At 43.0% G+C, this 24,186-nt stretch overlaps 1 protein-coding gene across 1 annotated transcript; it reads right to left on the minus strand.

The window, feature by feature from the left end:
* Window positions 1–87: 87 nt before the first annotated feature.
* On the minus strand, window positions 88–22,934 carry LOC139418688 (serine/threonine-protein kinase 26-like). Its single transcript, XM_071168332.1, has 11 exons — window positions 22,461–22,934; window positions 6,011–6,241; window positions 3,570–3,626; window positions 3,364–3,472; window positions 3,061–3,218; window positions 2,780–2,965; window positions 2,498–2,646; window positions 2,275–2,371; window positions 2,074–2,136; window positions 1,844–1,971; window positions 88–1,678 (listed from the first exon to the last, which is right to left on the minus strand). Exons 1-11 carry the CDS (start codon window positions 22,509–22,511, stop codon window positions 1,663–1,665), a joined length of 1,245 nt encoding a protein of 414 aa, XP_071024433.1. The 5' UTR covers window positions 22,512–22,934; the 3' UTR covers window positions 88–1,662.
* Window positions 22,935–24,186: the final 1,252 nt, after the last annotated feature.

The following is a 24,186-nucleotide window of genomic DNA, read 5'->3' on the forward strand; positions in this document are numbered from 1 at the left end:
TAGACTTGTCCACCATTCTGCCGTTGAAAGATACTGATGCAATTCAATGTATTTTCATGGAATACTGACACATTCAATAAAAAAAAATGGAATTCATAATTTAAATATTTATTTTCAAAACCAAACCAAAATGAATTTTGCAACGATTGAAGCAAAGACTATCCAATATATACATTTGACAGCTTCCTGTAAAGCTAAGTCAACAGTTTATTTTATAAAGTTCAGATACAGAAATATAAAAAAAATCTTGTTTTCCATCTGCATGTAATTGATGAGGAAATACAAAAATATGCAATGATCAAATGCATTATTGCCTTCACAAACTTATTATTACTATTTAATGCATTCGATGATACATGACCACAATTAAATAGAGAATATCACTACGATTAAGTATTAGGCACCATTGGATGTTAAGTTGGCATACTTCCTCCCTTCCAAAAGGGGCTCTGTCACCACCACACCAAAGATGGCACCCTTTTGTATGTATGTGTCTGAGCTTGGCTGATAACATTCTCAAGAAAATCTTTATTTGGGATTTGTTCAAAAGGACACGACTCCCAGTAGAGTACTCAAGGACTCAGACCAAAATGTTTCAAACATTACAATACCCACATTGCCATTTCACTTGAGCACTTGTCAAGTATTTTTGGTAGAGGGAGAGCATAGTGTCTTTAAGACAGAAAAGTCCCCCGTCTCCCTTGAGATCTAGTCTAAGTAGGGAAATAAACTAGCAAGCGTATTTAGAAAAAGCTGCATCCCCATCAAAGTCTGTGCAGTGCATATTTCCTTCAAAAGTAGATCTCCAAAGCCTCCAATAGGATTGCCCTTCTCGAGCTAAGATCCCCTAAGATAGATATGATTTGTATCTTTTGGAATGAGAGGGAGCGTGATACATCTTTTGCACAGCAAAGTCTTCCCATTTCCGATACGGTCTTTCCTAATGCCCAAAACAAGTGACCCCCTTTCCAATTGTCACCGAACAGAAGTTTCCGTTTACGGACATCCACTGGTCTGAGCCTTTCCCCCCACCCACGGACTGCTCTCAGCAGAGGTATTGAACTCCTGTGGTTTGACTAGATATGCAGTTCTCCAAACAGCAGGTTTCTAAATGCTACAAGTGACATGAAGATGGTAAGCTAGACATCAGAAACAAGTGCAGTACACTGAACATCTACAATATAGCTACTTAAACATTTTTAGTAGCAGTAAAAAAATGAACTCAAAATTGAAAACTAAACTATCCTTAATATCTGACTTAAGTAGACGTCTTATGCTCAGCAGAAGATTGATGTTACGTCCTTATAATACAATTTAAAAAAGACTTAAAATATTACAAAACTAAAATACTATTGACTAATATAACAGTAACACGCTTGAGCCTACTTTTAAAAGGGGTTAAATAAAATAGCATAAACATATTTCAACAAATATACATACAAATAAAAAATAACATTTTTGGTTATAAGATCAGTGAGTGTGCACAGCAGGAGTCCTCCCTCTTTCCCTGCATCCAATGGTCCTGGTGGGGGCTGATCAGAGGAGAGGCATGGAGGATGGTGGGAAAAGGAATGGGGGATGATGGGAAAAGGCATAGAGGCTGATGATGCACTCTGGAGGCGTGGTCCTCATCAAGCGTCTAAACCTGCCCTCCACATGCCACTAACTCACAGAAAATCTGATGGAAAAGTCCACAGAAAGAAAACACAGTTGAATGCCACCTGCTCCAAATTGTAACATGTAATCTCCAGAAGAACCATCCAGCCAATAGTCTAGTCTACGTCACTACCTATAGCCCCCCCCCCCCCCTCCCCCTCCCCTCCCCTGCTGTCCCCTAACTCACCTCTGGAACTTGTCGATGATCCGGTTGACCATCTTGTCTGTGACTCCAGGGCAGATGTCCTCAGCCATGTGTAGGTTTTTCTCCAGCTCCTCTATCCCTCCCTTCATCTGTCCATCCCTGCGCTGCAGCTAGGAGCGGTGGAAATGTAGAGACAGACAGGCAAAACCATATAGATGACTCATCTCATCTTTACAACTGTTAGAAAAGAGCGCTGGTGTAGCAGTCTCTACCTCAGTGAATACCGGGGCGATCAGTGTGGTCAAGCTGGCAGACTTCTTCAGGAGGCCTTGGTCCTGTCATCAAATGGAAAGCAGAGGAGAACATTTTTGACCCATGATACTCTCCCGAATTGTTTGCATTAGCCCACTAATCACACAACTAACATTGTAATTACATTCACTTCCTTGTCCTCCCACCTCAGGCCAACTCACCGTTCCATTGGACACATTATTTGGGTCTTTCTTCTTGCGAACAGTAGTAAAGGACCAGCCTGGCTGGGAGGAGTCATTCTCCTTGTTGCTGGACTCCCTGGGAGAGACACAACAGATAGGATTATCCACAGGTTAAATGTTACTGTAGTTCAGACAGGGTCTCCGATCAAATCTTTACCAACTCTTAGTCAAGGGTACAATGTTAAGAGCCTTCACTACTCACGAGTCAGAGTCTTCAGAGCTGGAGTCTCCGTCACTGTGTCCCTCAGCTTTCCAGCGTTTCAACCGGTCTATCAGCTCAGTGAGGTAGGACGTCTTCTTGGCATTCTTCACTATGAACTTGTGCTTCAGAAGCTCCTTAGCTGTTGGCCTCTATAAAGGGGAATATTGGCCCACAATTAAAGGCAGGCTAACCATGGACAACTATATGGACTACCACTAAATAATGCAAGATTGTCTTTTATTTCTCATATCACTTGAATAAGTGCGTAGGCATTGTACTTACAAATGAAGGGTCTTTGTTGAGGCAGGAGTCTATAAACTCTTTGAAGGTCTTGGAGAAGTCTCCACTGAGGGTGGGTGGGGTGTTCTTTGGTATGAGGAAGAGGACCCGCATGGGGTGCATGTCTGAGTTGGGAGGCTCACCCTTGGCCAGCTCGATGGCAGTGATGCCCAGAGACCAAATATCAGCCTGGTGGAGGGCGAGTGTGTTAGAGAGGGGCCTGGAATTCAGTGAAATTAAGTTTGCCCTCCACTAAAGACAGAAGAGAACAGAAAGCTGGTAACCTTGGAGTCATAGGCAGACTGTTGGATGACCTCAGGGGCCATCCAGAATGGCGTGCCCACGAACGTCTCCCGTTTGATCTGGGTGTCTGTCAGCTGGCCCGCCACGCCAAAGTCTGCCAGCTTCACTTCGCCACACTCGGACAGGAGCACGTTGGCCGCTGCCAAACCACACACAACCATGATAATGCCAACAGCAATGAGTGAAATCAATACATGGCACAAGAGCAAGACTACCGGATATATTAACCCTAATACTGCAGCTCGTCTCTACGGAAGATATTACACACACACACACACACACACCTTTGATGTCCCTGTGAATCTTCCTCTCGGAGTGGAGGTAGTCCAGACCCTTCAAGATCTCCTTCAGCATGGTCGCAATCTGAAACTCGTCAAATGCCCCTGCTCGCAGCTAGACACAAGACATACAGTGAGCACACATACCACATACGCAAACCCATCAACAGACATTGGGGGGGGGGGGGACACTGACATATTGTAACCCTTACCAGGTCCAGAGCTGAGCCACCACCAAGGTACTCCATAATGATCCATAGTTTACTGCCCTGTACAGAGAGAGAGAGAGAGAGAGAAAAAGAGGGAACCATTAGACATGATTTTAGGCCCACTCCCCCGGGAAAGATTTGTATCATGTTCTGCACCCGTTTCTTTACCTCTAGCCTACTTTACCTCCAGGCTACTGTTGTCACCCTCCCTTCACATTTCTCACCGGTTTAACCGGTGAAAACGTCCATGCAGCATTTGCATTGTGGACCATCTGATCTCAAATCGGTTTCATGGGAATATGCCATATTTTGCCTAGTGGCGTGCGCTGTTCAGAAAAATGCCACCATTCGCACAATCCTAAAATCTCATGGTACACGAGGCGGTGTTTTGTCTCTCAGTAACGAGAACCAAATATAATAGTATAACATGTCCAATACGATCTTTATACATGATCGTGCAGACATTTTTTTAATCTTTGATTTAACTTGATTAAAACGAGCGCCATTCACCAGAGTAGCCTGTTCTCTACGAGTAAAGCAGAGACTCTGTATAGAAGTAGAATACCGCACACACGCAGGAAGCGTCAGGACCTTTCGCTTCCCGGGAAAAGTGGTCCAGAAAAGGCAGATAGATCCCCAGCCACTCCGATGATTTTCATTTCAAAGTCATGCTGGAGCTACACATGGCCGTGAACGCGGGTTTTCCATGCAGAACGTCTCTTATGTGCAAATAGAAATACCCTCTACTGTATGTGGCAACCTCACCGAGGCTTGGGATTTGTCCACTCCGGCAAACATATATTGGGAGATCATCCAATAAAGACTCCCTAACTGACGCATATAAAAAAATATATATATTTTTTTACAAAAAAATCACACAATGCTCCAGATTGAGGCACGAGGGAGAAGATGGGCTGCAGAACAAGAGCATACTCAGAGTGAAAAGGTGGGCAAAGCTGGCATTCACCACGCCACACCGCTCTCAGCAAACATTTCAAGGCCCTGGCAAAAAAAACAGGGGTGGGTCACATCGCCCTCTTCTAGAAATACAGGTCTTGTAACATAGCAGCACTCAAATTGGCCATTGAAGTTTTGGGGTTCACATTTTATTTATTTATTTCACCTTTATTTAACCAGGTAGGCTAGTTGAGAACAAGTTCTCATTTACAATTGCGACCTGGCCAAGATAAAGCAAAGCAGTTCGACACATACAACAACAGAGTTACACATGGAATAAAACAAACATACAGTCACAATACTACAGTAGAAAAATAAGTCTATATACAATGTGAGCAAATGAGGTGAAATAAGGGAGGTAAAGGCAAAAAAAGGCCATGGTGGCAAAGTAAATACAATATAACAAGTAAAACACTGGAATGGTAGATTTGCAGTGGAAGAATGTGCAAGGTAGAGAGAAATAATGGGGTGCAAAGGAGCAAAATAAATAAATACAGTAGGGGGAGAGGTAGTTGTTTGGGCTAAATTATAGATGTCCTTCAGTAGTGGTTTCTTTGGAGCAATTCGACCGTGAAGGGCTGATTCACGTAGTCTCCTCTGAACAGTTGATGTTGAGGTGTGTTACTTTTTTAAATATTTATTTTAACTAGGAAAGTCAGTTAAGAACAAATTCTTATTTACTCTAATGAACTTATCCTCTGCAGCAGACAATAACGGACTGGCCATCTGGCGCACCGGGAGTTTCCCCGGTGGGCCGCTTGACAATTGGGGCCTGAGCAAAGCAAAATATAAATAACCCCAGCCCCCGCTTAAATAAAAATAACCAAGTGCTGTATGTCTGACTGGCCCAGGCGAGTGTGCTGCCAGCCCTCTGCCACTGTGGTTGGGTATTACATCTGTCAGCCTCTCTCCCCCAGCCAATTACTTTTGGTGCAGTCCATTCTAACTTTACCTGGGCCCCGCCCCTTTCCCATGTCTGTTAAGTGGTGACATTTGGATAAATAGTGGAGCGGAGCAAGATGGACAAACAAAAAGAGAAATAACGTCAAGGCGGTGCTGAAAAGCAGAGAGAGAAGAGGTTGAAGTCCCATGAGGCTGATGCAGCCAAATGTTTTAAAATAAATTACAATTTGGCGCCGTTACCAGTCAATCTCAGCCTAATGAGCCCGTAGGCGCTGGCAGCAGAGAGAGAGGAGGGCTTTTGATCATTTTATTGGATTCCTCCTGTCTTACTCATTGGTAGGAAAAATTATTATCCAAATCGAATGTAAGATACTATATTTGTTGACGATTATATGAAAAAAAAAGGGGAAAAAAAGTGGCACCTTAATTTCTCAGATATCAAATTATATTTCAACCAAATCTTTCAGGAATATTCATTTGATGTTTCAAACTAACGATTTCAGAACAATCCGAGATGGTGGGTGTCAAATCCTATTTCTGGTGCTTTTTGAGGTGGAACGAGTGGCGGTGTGCGTGTGTGTTACCTTGAGGTAGGAGCCGTAGTACTTGGTGACGTAGGGGCTGTCACACTGGCTGAGCACGGTGATCTCCTGCTGGATGTCCTCCATCTCATCCTCAGCCTCCTCCAGGTCTATGGTCTTGATGGCCACCACATTCTGGGTACGGTTGTCGATGCCCTTGAACACCTCGCCGAAGGAGCCCTTCCCAATACGCTCCAGCTTGGTGAACAGCTCCTCAGGGTCCGTCCGGCTGTTCTGAAGGTTCAGAGACAGAGACATAGCAGTTATGTGGCTAAAAAAATAAAATAAATAAACATTCCTTACCCCAGGACACCTCAACAGGTGACAATCCAGGAAAATACATTTTTTTTAAAGAGGACTGTTTCAGCATAGACCTGATCATTTATTCACGGGACTTGCGTTTCAGCGTAATCTCCTTCATCAGAGCCTTATGTTATGTGTTTATACTGCTGAATGATTCGAAAACAGGAAGTTGCCATTTATTTAACTGACGTTGAACGGTGTGGCTACATAGTTTATTGCTAGGCCGGGCTATAGAAAACTGACGATCAACTGTTTTATAAAAGAATAGCCTACCCAATGTGAAAACGCCACATGGCCTAATCTGCACTGTAACCTATCCCTAGATGACCACAAGCATGTTTGCAAAGAGAGCCTGTTGGATCCAAATAAATAATAAACGGTCTCCTGTTAAGCTTATTATTGCCAAACCTTGTTCTAAAATGTGGGACATTTCAAATACAGCAAAGGTGAAAAGGGTGTAGCATTGAGATCACTTGGAAGCAGATGTGTTTTGACCGGAAAATGGGTTTCCACAGACAGATTTTTGCCCACGTGTATTTCTCAGTGTTTCCGATATTTTAATTTAGCAGCGGTGATCCGCCGCTGCCAAGTCATGTCCTCCACTCCAAAAAAAACTAAGTACGTAGAAAAGATAATGCCGTTATATATTTTTTGAAATAAATATCAACTTTGAGAACTAACAACCACCTAAATAAAAACTAGACGGTCAGGGAGAATCTAAAATGTAAAAAAAAAAACGTAATGGCATGGGGCCCCCATTGATATGGTTATAATGTTTGAGTCACTCAGATGGCATAAGAATACAGCATATATCGTGGATAAATGTGTAGAATTACAGGATATTTGCTTTAAAAACAGCAAATTGGTAGCCACCGCTGCTGAACAAAATACTAGGGGAAACACCAATTTATTAATCAGTACAGAGAGTGGTGGAAGTCAGTGGCACCAGCCTTGATCTCTCCTTGCCCTGTCTGGCAGGTTGGCACAGAGGCAGGAATAGATGACTTTCTTGTCTTTGGTCACATTTGGGTGTGTTGGGCTTCAGTGTGAAAGGACTGCCTAGAATGGCAGCAGCGTCAGTGTCTGGGCAGAGACTGGCTCATGGCGTCACAGAGGGCCAGAGCAGCTATAAGAGGCTGTATCCTGCACCAAGTCTCACGCATCTAGACCGTTCTGCCTCAGATAAAGCTGTGAGCACTAGGCTAATCTGGAGACTGCCCAGGCCAGGACCTTAATCAGTTTGTTACCGCCACATGGCAGAACATGTTTGGCTGGAAATAACTTCTGTCAACAGAATTTCTTGGGAGGAAGCTAGCTGTCTAAATCCAACAGGCCTATTCTGATTCAAAACTAAAAGCTGAAGAGAATAGGCCCCTGCGCATATTGTGGAAAGAACATGCAGGCAGCATGCCCAACATTTAACATACACACATCCTGTGCATGGGCCCGTTTCCAATGCACTGTTGACAACTAACCTAGCGCAGACTCGGGTGTTACCCACAGCAAACAAGAGTAAGGAATACTCCCTCTCAGGCCACACCCTCTTCAAGCTGACAGAACACTTCAAATGTGGCCAATGCTACTGGTCATTGTTGGCAGTATCATACCAGTCTCACAAAACAGTAAGGCTTGCCGGGCCCGATTTAGCATCAGACTTTGGACTGCAGGTAGGCCTAATGCCCATACCAGAAAACAGAGGAAATCACAAGGGAGTTGCTGATCTCCCTGGAGAGAGAGAGAGAGAGCGAGAGAGACAGGTGGATATCCTGCATTTAGGAATTCATTTGCCAGAGCAATGAAGCATGGTGAACAAACGTCATTACTAAAGCCCCAGGGAAATTACTAATATCAACCACCTCTCATCAATGCAGCCTTCCTGCTGTTGCACGAGGCAGCTTGAGTACTGGAGTGCTGCAAAGTAGCCTTAATGCCCATGTTTTGCAATGACCATACTAGAACTTGGCAGGGAGAGAATAATCTGCAGATAGGACAATGTTCATATTTGTCACAGTTGACTTTGCTTGCCTTATAATATGTTACATTTCAGACGTGTTATATAACTGTGGCTAAACTGAAATAGAAAACACCTAAAGCCTAATCCCCCAATTTAATAAATTGGTACACAAACTATAACTGAAAAAGCATGGAATCTTTCAACGTCTCACTTTGGTAAAGTAATGTCATAGTTCCACCCACAAGTGTTCTCATGGAGCAATCTTCCCTCTAACGTTCAAATCATCAACGACAGAGATGAGATCTAACGCTGTAACGTTATTGCACTGAAATGTTCTCATCCATATCAGATTACAGGCTGTAAATGCAGAACAGCAGTTGTAGCTAGTGGCTTAGGCCTATTTCAAGTCCCAAATCTAGTGAACGGTGACCATATGGCAGCCCAAACAATATATAATTTGCCAAGGCAAAGGATACACAAAAGATGCTTTCAGTAGACCAGAGGCAAACACCTGTGCCTTTCTATATACAGTTGATGCCGGACGTTTACATAGTCGCTTTAAATGACTCCAACCTAAGTGTATCAACCACTCCACAAGTTTCTTGTTAACAAACTATAGTTTTGGCAAGTCGGTAAGGACATCTACTTTATGCATGACACAAGTCATTTTTCCAACAATTGTTTACAGACAGATTATTTCCTTTATAATTCACTGTATCACAATTCCAGTGGGTCAGAAGTTGACTGTGCCTTTAAACAGCTTGGAAAATTCCAGAAAATGTTGTCAGGGCTTTAGAAGCTTCTGATAGGCTAATTGACATCATTTGAGTCAATTGGAGGTGTACCTGTGGATGTATTTCAAGGCCTACCTTCAAACGCAGTGCCTCTTTGCTTGACATCATGGGAAAATCAAAAGAAATCAGCCAAGATCACAGAAAAAAAATTGTAGACCTCCAAGTCTGGTTCATCCTTGGGAGCAATTTACAAAACGCCTGAAGGTACCACGTTCATCTGTACAAACAATATTACACAAGTATAAACACCATGGGGCCACGCAGCCGTCATACCGCTCAGGAAGGAGACGCGTTCTGTCTCCTAGAGATGAACGTACTTTGGTGCGAAAAGTGCAAATCAATCCCAGAACAACAGCAAAGGACCTTGTGAAGATGCTGGAGGAAACAGGTACAAAGTGTCTATATCCACAGTCAAACGAGTCCTATATCGACATAACCTAAAAGGCCACTCAGCAAGGAAGAAGCCACTGCTCCAAAACCGCTATAAAAAAGCCAGACTACGGTTTGCAACTGCACATGGGACAATGATCGTCCACAGGTCTGATGAAACAAAAATAGAACTGTTTGGCCATTATGACCATCGATATGTTTGGAGGAAAAAGGGGGAGGCTTGCTAGCTGAGGAACACCATCCCAATCGTGAAGCACGGGGGTGGCAGCATCATGGTGTGGGGGTGCTTTGCTGCAGGAGGGACTGGTGCACTTCACAAAATAGATTTCAAAAAAATTGTAATAATGACAATTACAACAATACTGAATGAACACTTATTTTAACACATCAATAAAAATCAATTTAGCCTCAAATAAATAATGAAACATGTTCAATTTGGTTTAAATAATGCAAAAACAAAGTGTTGGAGAAGTGCAATATGTGCCATGTAAAAAAAGCTAACGTTTAAGTTCCTTGCTCAGAACATGAGAACATATGAAAGCTGGTGGTTCCTTTTAACAGGAGTCTTCAATATTCCAAGGTAAGAGGTTTTAGGTTGTAGTTAATATAGTATTTATAGGACTATACCATTTGTATTTAATATACCTTTGACTATTGGATGTTCTTATAGGCACTATAGTATTGCCAGTGTAACAGTATAGCTTCCGTCTCTCTCCTCGCCCCTACCTGGGCTCAAACCAGGAACACATCGACAACAGCCACACTCGAAGCAGCGTTACCCATCGCTCCACAAAAGCCGCAGTCCTTGCAGAGCAAGGGGAATAACTACTCCAAGTCTCAGAGCGAGTGACGTTTGAAACGCTATTAGCGCGCATCCCGCTAACTAGCTAGCCATTTCACATTGGTTACACCAGCCATTAGGCTGATAGGCTTGAAGTCATAAACAGCGCTGTGCTTGCGAAGAGCTGCTGGCAAAACGCACTAAAGTGCCGTTAGAATGAATGCTTACAATCCTGCTGCTGCTCTATCAAATCAGACTTAATTATAACATAATAACACACAGAAATACGAGCCTTTGGTCATTAATATGGTCGAATCCGGAAACTATCATTTAGAAAACGTCATAAACGTCATTTAGAACGTTTATTATTTCAGTGAAATACGGAACCGTTCGGTATTTTATCTAACGGGTGGCATCCCTAAGTCTAAATATTCTTGTTACATTGCACAACCTTCAATGTTACGTCATAATTACGTAAAATTCTGGCGAATTAGTTCGCAATGAGCCAGGCTGCCCAAACTGTTGCATGTACCCTGACTCTGCGTGTAATGAACGCAAGAAAAATGACTATTTCACCTGGTCAATATTGCCTGCTAACCTTTCTTTTAGCTAAATATGCAGGTTTAAAAATATATACTTCTGTGTATTGATTTTAAGAAAGGCATTGGCGTTTATGGTTGGGGACAGTCGTCCAATGATTGTGCTTTTTTCACAAATACGCTTTTGTTAAATCATCCCCCAGCGTTGCATCGATTATATGCAACGCAGGACACTCTAGATAAACTAGTAATATCATCAACCATGTGTCGTTAACTAGTGATTATGATTGATTGTTTTTTTATAAGATAAGTTTAATGCTAGCTAGCAATTTACCTTGGTTTACTGCATTCGCGTAACAGGCAGTCTCCTCGTGGAGTGCAATGTAATGCAGGTGGTTAGAGCATTGGACTAGTTAACCGTAAGGTTGCAAGATTGGATCCCCAAGCTGACAAGGTGAAAATCTGTCGTTCTGCCCCTGAACAAGGCAGTTAACCCACCGTTCCTAGGCCACCATTGAAACTAAGAATGTGTTCTTAACTGACTTGCCTAGTTAAATAAAAGGTATACTTTTTTTTTTAAATATATAGTTTTTTAAATCGTCGCCCAAAAATACAGATTTCCGATTGTTATGAAACCTTGAAATCGGCCCTAATTAAATCGGCCATTCCGATTAATCGGTCGACCTCTAATATACACACACACACACATATATATATATATACACACACATACACTGCATTCAGAAAGTATTCAGACCTCGTCTTTTCCACATTTCGTTACATTACAGCCTTTTTCTAAAATGAATTACAATAATTTTTTACCCATCAATCTGCACACAATACCCCATAATGACAAAGCGAAAACAGGTTTAGACATTTGGGGAAATGTATTAAAAATAAAAACAGTAATACCTTGTTTGAAAAATACAGTTTTTCTGGAAGCTGTGCCATTTCCCCCACGTGGGCCAGCCCCCTAGCAATTCAAGTACTAGCCAATGAGCTTCCGGCCCTCGCCATTTGAGTGACAGCTAGCAAGATACACACAGCAGAGCAAGAGCAATGACATGGTGCACATATCTGCACATATGTGACGTAGTATGCAACTTTCTGGGACCACTTTTGGCTCATGAGCGCTACTTTCAGAACTATTGGCTAAAAAGTATACAGAAAGTACAGATGCTCTTTAACAGGCTGAGCCAGAAGAGCTTCAATGCACTTTGGCATAGATTCTACAAGTGTCAAGCTTTGTTGCTGGGAGGCGACACCATTCTTTCACGATAAATTCCATCATTTGGTGTTTAGTTGATGGTGGTGGAAAACGCCGTCTCAGGCACTGCTCCAGAATCTTCCATAATTGTTCAATTAGGTTAAGATCTGGTGACTGAGACAGCCGTGGCATATGGTTTACATCATTTTCATGCTCATCAAACCATTCAGTGTCCACTCGTGCCCTGTGGATGGGGGCTTTTTCATCCTATGTGGGCAAGGCCAAGGAGGGGCTTTTCTGCAACTTCGCTATTACTATTACACTGTTATTATCAGTAGTATTTCATTATTATTATTATTCAAGTTATTACCTCTAAATATTAGTCTAGTATACAAATTAAGAAATGTCAGTTTGGAGAGGATGCAGGAAAAATGCAGATTCCGATTTTGACGCACTAAACCATTCCCACCCAGTCAGATGCGTTTTTCCCTCCACTTTCCCGATCGATTCGCATAACGTCACCAACGCAACTGGGGTCATTCTCTATGGAAATATGTTGTTCAGAGGACGCAGTAATGAGAGAAAAATAATACATTTCTGGAAAAATAATACGCTGCTGAAAATATTATGATAGAGGCTATGCATCCTGTAGGATGAATCATGAAGAGAGCTGGGCTACGTTTCATTCAGTCGCACCACATTTAATAAGAGAGGAAACGCAAAACTGGCACCTGTCGTCATTCCCTGCACATATGCTGACCCTGCAACAAGACATAGGTTGTTGTTTTCTATCTGATTAAAAGAGATGAAGTCCAGACAGGCTTGGCCAAATGTAGTAATGTAGTAAACTGTATGAATGGACATAAGGAATTGGTGAACTCATACATGCACACCACCCACCTAAAAGGACCCATCAATCAAGCTGCCTGCAGCACATCTAACTCAGCCATAAGCAAAACACATTAAAAACCTTGCCTTCAAATCCTCTGTGGAATATCAAAATTAATGTTAAATCAATGTAGCCCATCATATAAATTGACGAGGATCAGTGGTGGAAAAAGTTTTACTTCAGTAAAAGTATACAGTACATTCGGAAAGTATTTAGACCCCTTGACTTTTTCCACATTTTGTTACGGTGCAGCCTTACTCTAAAATTGATTCAATCATGTTGTCCCTCAATCTACACACACACACACAGATTGTAATAAATTTGCATAAAAAAATATAACATTTATATAAGTATTCAGTACTGTTACTCAGTACTTTGTTGAAGCACCTTTGGCAGCAATTACAGCCTCAAGTCCTCTTGGGTATGACGCTACAAGCTTGGTACAACTGTATTTGGGGAGTTTCTACCGTTCTTCTCTGCAGATCCTCTCAAGCTCTGTCAGGTTGGATGGGGAGCGTCGCTGCACAGTTATTTTCAGGTCTCTCCAGAGATGTTCAATCGGGTTCAAGTCCGAGCTCTGGCTGGGCCACTCAAGAACATTCAGAGACTTGTCCCGAAGCCACTCCTGCGTTGTCTTGGCTGCGTGATAAGGGTCATTGTCCTGTTGGAAGGTGAACCTTCGCCACAGTCTGAGGTCCTGAGCGCTCTGGAACAGGTTTTCATCAAGGATCTCTCTGTACTTTTCTGATGCTGCCACCATCATGCTTCACTGTAGGGATGGTGCCAGGTTTCCTCCAGACGTGACACTTGGCATTCAGGCCAAAGAGTTCAATCTTGGTCTCATCAGACCAGAGAATCTTGTTTCTCATTGTCTGAGAGTCCTTTAGGTGCCTTTTGGCTAACTCCAAGCGGGCTGTCATGTGCCTTTTACTGAGGAGTAGCTTCTGTCTGGCCACTCTACCATAAAGGCCTGATTGGTGGAGTGGTGCAGAGATGGTGGTCCTTCTGGGAGAACCTTCCAGAAGGACCACCATCTCCACAGAGGAACTCTGAAGCTCTGTCAGAGTGACCATTGGATTATTGGTCACCTTCCTGACCAAGGCCCTTTTCCCCCGATTGCTAGGTTTGGCCATGCAGCCAGCTCTAGGAAGAAATTTGGTTCCAAACTTCTCCTATTTAAGAATTATGGAGGCCACTGTGTTGTTGGGGACCTTTAAATGCTGCAGAAATGTTTTGGTACCCTTCCCAAATCTGTTCCGACACAATCCTGTCTCGGAGCTCTACGGACAAGTCCTTCGACCTCATGGCTTGGTTTTTACATTGTCAACTGTGGGACCTTATATAAAACAGGTGTGTGCCTTTCTAAATCATGTCCAATCAATTAAATTTACCACAGGTGGACTCCAATTTATATAAAAAATCTCAAGGATGATCAATGGAAACAGGATGCACCTGAGCTCAATTTCAAGTCTCATAGCAAAGTGTCTGAATACTTATATATACACACACTTATATACACACACATTTACAAACATTTCTAAAAGCCTGTTTTCGCTTTGTCATTATGGGGTATTGTGTGTAGATTGAGGGCATGTAAAAAATAAATAAAAAGTTATTTTTTAATAAGGCTGTAACATAACAAAATGTGGGAAAAGTCATGGGGTTTGAATACTTTCCCAACGCACTGTAGATACCTTAATAGAAAGTTACTCAAATAAAAGTATTTGATACTAAATACACTTAAGTATCAAAAGTAAAAATAATTTCAAATTCCTTATATTAAGCAAAGCAGACGGCACCATTTTCTTATTCTGGAAGCGGTGTCATTTCCCCCACGTGGGCCAGCCCCCTAGCAATTCAAGTACAGGCACACTCAGACAATTTACAAATGATGCATTTGATGCATCCCGTTACGGGGTCTGAGACGCCGAAGCTTCCCACGCTTAGCTCTGACAAATTGAAAACCCTAGTCATTGGCGACTCCATTACACGCAGTATTGGACTTAAAACGAATCATCCAGCGATCATACACTGTTTACCAGGGGGCAGGGATACCGACGTTAAGGCTAATCTGAAGATGGTGCTGGCTAAAGCTAAAACTGGTGAGTGTAGAGAGTATAGAGATATTGTTATCCACGTCGGCACCAACGATGTTAGGATGAAACAGTCAGAGGTTACCAAGCGCAACATAGCTTCAGCGTGTAAATCAGCTAGAAAGATGTGTCGTCATCGAGTAATTGTCTCTGGCCCCCTCCCAGTTAGGGGGAGTGATGAGCTCTACAGCAGTCTCACAACTCAATCGCTGGTTGAAAACTGTTTTCTGCCCCTCCCAAAAGATAGAATTTGTAGATGACTCACCCACAAACAGGACCAAGCCTGATCTGCTGAGGAGTGACGGACTCCATCCTAGCTGGAGGGGTGCTCTCATCTTATCTACGAACATAGACAGGGCTCTAACTCCCCTAGCTCCACAATGAAATAGAGTGCAGGCCAGGCAGCAAGTGGTTAGCCAGCCTGCCAGCTTAGCGGAGTCTGCCACTAGCACAGTCAGTGTAGTCAGCTCAGCTATCCCCGTCTGTGCCTCGACCTGGGTTGGGCAAAACTAAACATGGCTGTGTTCGCCTTAGCAATCTCACTAGGATAAAGATTTCCTCCATTCCTGTCATTATTGAAAGAGATCATGATACCTCACATCTCAAAATAGGGCTATTTAATGTTAGATCCCTAACTTCAAAGGCAATTATAGTCAATGAACTAATCACTGATCATAATCTTGATGTGATTGGCCTGACTGAAACATGGCTTAAGCCTGATGGATTTACTGTGTTAAATGAGGCCTCACCACCTGGTTACACTAGTGACCATATCCCCTGTGCATCCCACAAAGGCGGAGGTGCTGCTAACATTTACGATAGCAAATTTCAATTTACAAAAAAAAAAGATGATTTCGTCTTTTGAGCTTCTAGTCATGAAATCTATGCAGCCTACTCAATCACTTTTTATAACTACTGTTTACAGGCCTTCTGGGCCATATACAGCGTTCCTCATTGAGTTCCCTGAATTCCTATCTGACCTTGTAGTCATAGCAGATAATATTCACATTTTTAGTGAATAAGTCCACAGACCCACTCCAAAAGGCTTTCGAAGCCATCATCATCGACTCAGTGGGTTTTGTCCAACATGTCTCTGGACCTACTCACTGTCACACTCTGGGCCTAGATTTGTACCATGGAATAAATGTTGTGGATCTTAATGTTTTTCCTCATAATCCTGGACTATCGGACCACCATTTTATTACGCTTGCAATTGCAACAAATAATCTGCTCAGACCCCAACCACAAGGAGCATCAAAAGTCATGCTATAAATTCACAGACAACACAAAGATTCCTTGATGCCCTTCCAGATTCCCTCTGTCTACCCAAGGATGTCAAGAGGACAAAAATCAGTTAACCACCTAACTGAGGAACTCAATTTAACCTTGCGCAATACCCTATATGCAGTTGCACCCCTAAAAACTAAAAACATTTCTCATAAGAAACTAGCTCCCTGGTACACAGAAAATACCCGAGCTCTGAAGCAAGCTTCCAGAAAATTTGAACGGAAATGGCGCCACACCAAACTGGGAGTCTTCCGACTGGCTTTGAAAGACAGTACCGTGCAGTATCGAAGAGCCCTTACTGCTGCTCGATCATCCTATTTTTCCAACTTAATTGAGGAAAATAAGAACAATCTGAAATTTATTTTTAATACTGTCGCAAAGCTAACTAAAAAGCAGCATCCCCCAAGTGAGGATGGCTTTCACTTCAGCAGTAATAAATTCATGAACTTCTTTGAGGAAAAGATCATGAATATTAGAAAAAAAAATTACAGACTCCTCTTTAAGACTGCGTATTCCTTCAAAGCTCAGTTGTCCTGAGTCTGCACAACTCTGCCAGGACCTAGGATCAAGAGAGACACAAGTGTTTTAGTACTATATCTCTTGACACTATGAAAATAATCATGGCCTCTAAACCTTCAAGCTGCATACTGGACCCTATTCCAACTAAACTACTGAAAGAGCTGCTTCCTGTGCTTGGCCCTCCTATGTTGAACATAATAAACGGCTCTCTATCCACTGGATGTGTACCAAACTCACTAAAAGTGGCAGTAATAAAGCCTCTCTTGAAAAAGCCAAACCTTGACACAGAAAATATTTTTAAAAACTATCGGCCTATATCGAATCTTCCATTCCTCTCAAAAATGTTAGAAAAGGCTGTTGCGCAGCAACTCACTGCCTTCCTGAAGATAAACAATGTTTTCGAAATGATTCAGTCTGGTTTTAGACCCCATCATAGCACTGAGACTGCACTTGTGAAGGTGCTAAATTACCTTTTAATGGCATCAGACCGAGGCTCTAGATCTGTCCTCATGCTCCTAGACCTTAGTGCTGCTTTTGATACCATCGATCACCACATTCTTTTGGAGAGATTGGAAACCCAAATTGGTCTACACGGACAAGTTCTGGCTTGGTTTAGATCTTATCTGTCAGAAAGATATCAGTTTGTCCTCTGACAAATCAACTGTACATTTCGGTGTTCCTCAAGGTTCCGTTTTAGGAACCGTTTGTTTTTACTATATATTTTACCTCTTAGGGATGTCATTCGAAAACATAATGTTCACTTTCACTGCTATGCGGATGACACACAGCTGTACATTTCAATGAAACATGGCGAAGCCCCAAAATTGCCCTCGCTAGAAGCCTGTGTTTCAGACATAAGGAAGTTGATGGCTGCAAACATTCTACTTTTAAACTCAAACAAAACAGATATGCTTGTTCTAGGTCCCAAGAAGCAAAGAGATCTTCTGTTGAATCTGACAATTAATCTTAATGGTTGTACAGTCGTCTCAAATAAAACTGTGAAGGACCTCAGCATTACTCTGGACCCTGATCTCTCTTTTGACGAACATATCAAGACTGTTTCAAGGACAGCTTCTTTCCATCTACGTAACATTGAAAAATCAGAAACTTTCTGTCCAAAAATGATGCAGAATAATCCATGCTTTTGTTATTTCTAGGTTAGACTACTGCAATGCTCTACTTTCCGACTATCCGGATAAAGCACTAAATAAACTTCAGTTAGTGCTAAATACGGCTGCTAGAATCCTGACTAGAACCAAAAAATTTGATCATATTACGCCAGTGCTAGCCTCCCTACACTGGCTTCCTGTCAAGGCAAGGGCTAACCTACAAAGCATTACATGGGCTTGCTCCTACCCATCTCTCTGATTTGGTCCTGCCGTACAGATCTACACGTACGCTACGGTCACAAGACGCAGGCCTCCTAATTGTCCCTAGAATTTCTAAGCAAACAGCTGGAGGAAGAGCTTTCTCCTATAGAGCTCCATTTTTATGGAATGGTCTGCCTACCCATGTGAGAGACGCAAACTCGGTCTCAACCTTTAAGTCTTTACTGAAGACTCATCTCTTCAGTGGGTCATATGATTGAGTGTAGTCTGGCCCAGGAGTGTGAAGGTGAACGGAAAGGCTCTGGAGCAACGAACTGCCCTTGCTGTCTCTGCCTGGCCGGTTCCCCTCTTTCCACTGGGATTCTCTGCATCTAACCCTACTACAGGGGCGAGTCACTGGCTTACTGGTGCTCTTTCATGCCGTTCCTAGGAGGGGTGCGTCACTTGAGTGGGTTGAGTCACTGATGTGATCTTCCTGTCTGGGTTGGCGCCCCCCCTTGGGTTGTGCCGTGACGGAGATCTTTGTGGGCTATACTCGGCCTTGTCTCAGGATGGTAAGTTGGTGGTTGAAGATATCCCTCTAGTGGTGTGGGGGCTGTGCTTTGGCAAAGTGGGTGGGGTTATATCCTTCCTGTTTGGCGCTGTCCGCGGGTATCATCGGATGGGGCCACAGTGTCTCCTGACCCCTTCTGTCTCAGCCTCCAGTATTTATGCTGCAGTAGTTTGTGTCGGGGAGCTAGGGTCAGTTTGTTATACACTGCTCAAAAAAATAACATTAACACATCCTAGATCTGAATGAATGAAACATTCTTATTAAATACTTTTTTCTTTACATAGTTGAATGTGCTGACAACAAAAACAAACAAAAATTATCAATGGAAATCAAATGTATCAACCCATGGAGGTCTGGATTTGGAGTCACACTCAAAATTAAAGTGGAAAACCACACTACAGGCTGATCCAACTTTGATGTAATGTCCTTAAAACAAGTCAAAATGAGGCTCAGTAGTGTGTGTGGCCTCCACGTGCCTGTATGACCTCCCTATAACGCCTGGGCATGCTCCTGATGAGGTGGCGGATGGTCTCCTGAGGGATCTCCTCCCAGACCTGGACTAAAGCATCCGCCAACTCCTGCACAGTCTGGATGGAGCGAGACATGATGTCCCAGATGTGCTCAATTGGATTCAGGTCTGGGGAACAGGCGGGCCAGTCCATAGCATCAATGCCTTCCTCTTGCAGGAACTGCTGACACACTCCAGTCATAGGAGGTCTAGCATTGTCTTGCATTAGGAGGAACCCAAGGCCAACCGCACCAGCATATGGTCTCACAAGGGGTCTGAGGATCTCATCTCGGTACTTATTGGCAGTCAGGCTACCTCTGGCGAGCACATGGAGGGCTGTGTGGCCCCCCCAAAGAAATGCCACCCCACACCATGACTGACCCACCGCCAAACCGGTCATGCTGGAGGATGTTGCAGGCAGCAGAACGTTCTCCACGGCGTCTCCAGACTCTGTCATGTCTGTCACATGTGCTCAGTGTGAACCTGCTTTCATCTGTGAAGAGCACAGGGCGCCAGTGGCGAATTTGCCAATCTTGGTGTTCTCTGGCAAATGCCAAACGTCCTGCACGGTGTTGGGCTGTAAGCACAACCCCCACCTGTGGACGTCAGGCCCTCATACCACCCTCATGGAGTCTGTTTCTGCCCGTTTGAGCAGACACATGCACATTTGTGGCCTGCTGGAGGTCATTTTGCAGGGCTCTGGCAGTGCTCCTCCTGCTCCTCCTTGCACAAAGGCGGAGGTAGCGGTCCTGCTGCTGGGTTGTTGCCCTCCTACGGCCTCCTCCACGTCTCCTGATGTACTGGCCTGTCTCCTGGTAGCGCCTCCATGCTCTGGACACTACGCTGACAGACACAGCAAACCTTCTTGCCACAGCTCGCATTGATGTACCATCCTGGATGAGCTGCACTACCTGAGCCACTTGTGTGGATTGTAGACTCCGTCTCATGCTACCACTAGAGTGAAAGCACCGCCAGCATTCAAAAGTGACCAAAACATCAGCCAGGAAGCATAGGAACTGAGAAGTGGTCTGGTCACCACCTGCAAAACCACTCCTTTATTGGGGGTGTCTTGCTAATTGCCTATAATTTCAACCTGTTGTCTATTCAATTTGCACAACAGCATGTGAAATGTATTGTCAATCAGTGTTGCTTCCTAAGTGGACAGTTTGATTTCACAGAAGTGTGATTGACTTGGAGTTACATTGTGTTGTTTAAGTGTTGCCTTTATTTTTTTGAGCAGTGTATATGGAGTACTTCTCCTGTCTTATCCAGTGTCCTGTGTGAATTTAAGTATGCTCTCTCTAATTCTCTCTCTCGGAGGACCTGAGCCCTAGGACCATGCCTCAGGACTACCTGGCATGATGACTACTTGCTGTCCCCAGTCCACCTGGCCGTGCTGCTACTCCAGTTTCAACTGTTCTGCCTGCGGCTATGGTATCCTGACCTGTTCACCGGACGTGCTACCTGTCCCAGACCTATTATTTGACCATGCTGGTCATTTATGAACATTTGAACATCTTGGCCATGTTCTGTTATAATCCCCACCCAGCACAGCCAGAAGAGGACTGGCCACCCCTCATAGGAAGAAACCTAGAGAGGAACCAGGCTATGTTTTGGCCTTTCTAGGGAGTTTTTCCTAGCCAACGTGCTTCAACACCTGCATTGCTTGCTGTTCTGGGTTTTAGGCTGGGTTTCGGTACAGCACTTTGAGATATCAGCTGATGTACGAAGGGCTATATAAATAAATTGGATTTGATTTGTGTTTAGTGACTCCACCATATCAGCGGCAGTAAGGATGACCACGTGTTCTCTTGATAAGTGTAGGGATGACCACGTGTTCTCTTGATAAGTGTGAATTGGACCATTTTCCTGTCCTGCTAAGCATTCAAAATGTAACAAGTAATTTTGGGCGTCAAGGAGAATGCAGGGAGTAAAAAGTACATTATTTTCTTTAGGAATGTAGTGAACTAAAAGTTTGCAAAACTATAAATAGTAAAGCAAAGTAAAGATACCACAAAAAACGGCTTCACGCCACTGACGAGGCTAGAGACAATTGACAACTATTAGAAAATAGAAACATGCACGCAACCTGTCCATAGCCTAATGATCAGCCTGTCCATAGCCTAATGATCAGCCTGTCCATAGCCTAATGATCAGCCATTGATACATTTTAGTGAAGCAATGCGGGTGATGAATACACTTTCCCCCAACACGCGTGTAAATATTGCACTATAAATTGGCAATGAACTGGAGGGGAAGTTTGAATGGCGAGAGTGACATGTAACCTAGCTCTGGTGTGATATGATAACATTGGCTAAATTGATACCTTGCTGCACTGATGCATTGCAAATATAAAATAAAAATTAAAAAAACAGGCAGAGAAATGAATTAATAATTCACACAATTAACCCAGACCTGCCATTGGCAGTTTTGGCATGTCAGTGGCAGTGTCATCAGTTTCTCTTTCGCATTGTTCAATTTTTACATCTAACCATTTGGTTTGTTTGGTTAAGTATTTCTCACGTGATCAAATGTGAACGAAGAGTCAGTCATCCGTCATTGAACTTCAAACACTTCTTTGAAGAATCCCTGCTGTCGACCAATCACCGACGAACAGGAAGTTGACTTCGGCTACCAAAACTTCGACAAGCCTCAAGAAAAAAAAAAGTTGAACCCTGCCGAACACCAAAAAACGAACACAAACGTCGTCATAATATATGCGCGAACTGTTTCGACTGGGACGCATAGGTCACGAAGTCTTGCGCTACCGGTGCTGGCACATGCGCAGATCAAATACACCGCTGGAACGCTGATTAAAGGGCCGAGTTTAGTTACATGTCCTAATAATTCACGTGTTTTAATCGGCCGTATGCTTACTTTGATTTTGACATTACGTCGATTACGATAAGCAGAGTTGTGTGTGCATGACTATTGCCATACGTTACTCGGCAATGTACTGCCATAATCAGTTTAACATCCAATTATGATTGTACGTACGTTGACAGACGTGTCCTTCCTTCCCACGAACTGCCGATATATACCCGAGTGCTCAAAAAGCTGGTTAGCTAATTGATGTATGTCATACCCTCAAAACGGTCTAGCAACAATACACCAACTGGATACAAAACTAGCTAAGTTAGCAAAGTAACTTAACTACAGCGGCTAACGTTCGTTAACTACCTAGTTATGAAGTTACACACTAGCAACGCCCTGCAATCTTGCTAACTGACGTTACTCAACTAAATGCAAGAAAGCTATTTAACGTGAAATGGTTGTTGTTGAAAAAAAGTTGGGAGGCCTCCACTTACCTGCATCCCAGGCACTTGCACCGCAACCGGTGACTGGGCCATCTTCCGCATCCAAAGGAATAACAGAAAACCAACCGATTAACGTTTTAGATAACTAGCCTAGCGAACTAACGTCAGGCAACCCAGTATGCGGTTTATTATTTGTTAGTTAACGGTAGCAACCTCTTTTCCTTTGAAAAACGTAGCTAACTGCTAAAGTCGTCGTAGCTAGCTGACATTACACACCCAGCCTTAACGCTAGGCTAGCTACTTCAAAACAACAGACGACTGACTATTCCATGACATCGATCTTGATGTTTTAACATTCATTTATAGTTGTAAAACAATGTATTTGATGTTACGACAGGCTATTCATCTGTGGATTTAGCTAGTAAAAAATACATCCAAAAGTGCAAGCAGTCGACGACTTGTTGTCAGAACTACGTTGATGTGGCTGGCTGGCTTTATGCCATGTTCATATGCTAGAGGGAACTCGGAAATTTCCAACTTGCTAACTGGTTATCGTTATACACGTGCTGCGTTCAATCAGTCAGCAGGTCGAACATTTGAGTTCCCTAGATCCGACTAGTAGTTGAACGCAGCAAACGTTATTAGCGCTCAGCAGTTGGATGGAGCCGAAAACTGTACAGAGACATTCGCGTCACTGCTTTCTCTCCAATTGTGTGATTGCGGCCCTCAATTTGGGGCGTTCCTGTATGTGGGAATTACTACGTCTGCTGTGTTCCGGAGTCCTAGTTTAAAATTGGTAAAAAGTAAAGAAGGGCTCCTGCAGATGTAGGAATACCCACATGCAGGAACGCCCCAAATTGCTGGCCGCAATTGCACCCTTCTGCTTTTGCCAACTTGCTCCAAAATCGTGTAATTTCAATTCCGGTTAGTTCTTGATGGAAACGCCCATTGGTGCCTGCCATTGGTCAGTAGTGATGGGTATTCCGCCTCTTTTCAGTGAGCCGGCTCGTTCGGCTCAGTTCACCAAAAAGAGCCAGCACGTTTAGCTTCCAAACGGCTCTTTAAAAAAAATATGTTTTGTATTTTTTCAAGTCAAACCGGTTTGCGATAGTCAAACTATGATTTGTGTTAAAACAATTCTAATTAAATTATTAAATGAAATCATACCCTACCGTAACCACAATGTATTTAATAATGCATTGATTTATGAAAAAGAATGCTAGAAAACATTTGCATTTAAAGTATAACTTTTTAATATATAAAAACAAAGTGCATATAAATCTAACAAATTAAAACGAATACAATCTGAACATAAAATAATATTGCACTATAATCAAAGAAAAATAAATAATGTGCAAAACTGCAGCATCCCACTTACAACATTAAACGGGTCCCTCTTTTCTCTCTCTTCTTTGTTGCCATGTTATAACCAGCAGCACACAGCAATGCTGACCATATTTAGCTTTTATGAGAGATTTGCATTCAGAAATGCAAGCTGCCTCACTTTTGAGGGGCTGATGCGATTTCTTCTCTCAGTAATTATTTGTCCCGTTTTCGAAAAGACCCTCTCCGAGGGAATTTATGTGGCCACTATGCAGAGTCTCCCTCTTTGAATGAGATAATTATATTCATATAAATCTTTTGATTATTCATATCTTATTCTTTTAAATATTTTTATAAATAGTTTAGACTCTTCTGATATGCGAGCCGGCTCCCAACGTTCACCAACAAGACCGGCTCTTAGAGCTGACTCGTTCGCGACCGACCCATCGGTCAG

The sequence above is a fragment of the Oncorhynchus clarkii genome, chromosome 10 (assembly GCF_045791955.1).
Source record: "Oncorhynchus clarkii lewisi isolate Uvic-CL-2024 chromosome 10, UVic_Ocla_1.0, whole genome shotgun sequence".
In the NCBI taxonomy this organism is placed as follows: domain Eukaryota; kingdom Metazoa; phylum Chordata; class Actinopteri; order Salmoniformes; family Salmonidae; genus Oncorhynchus; species Oncorhynchus clarkii.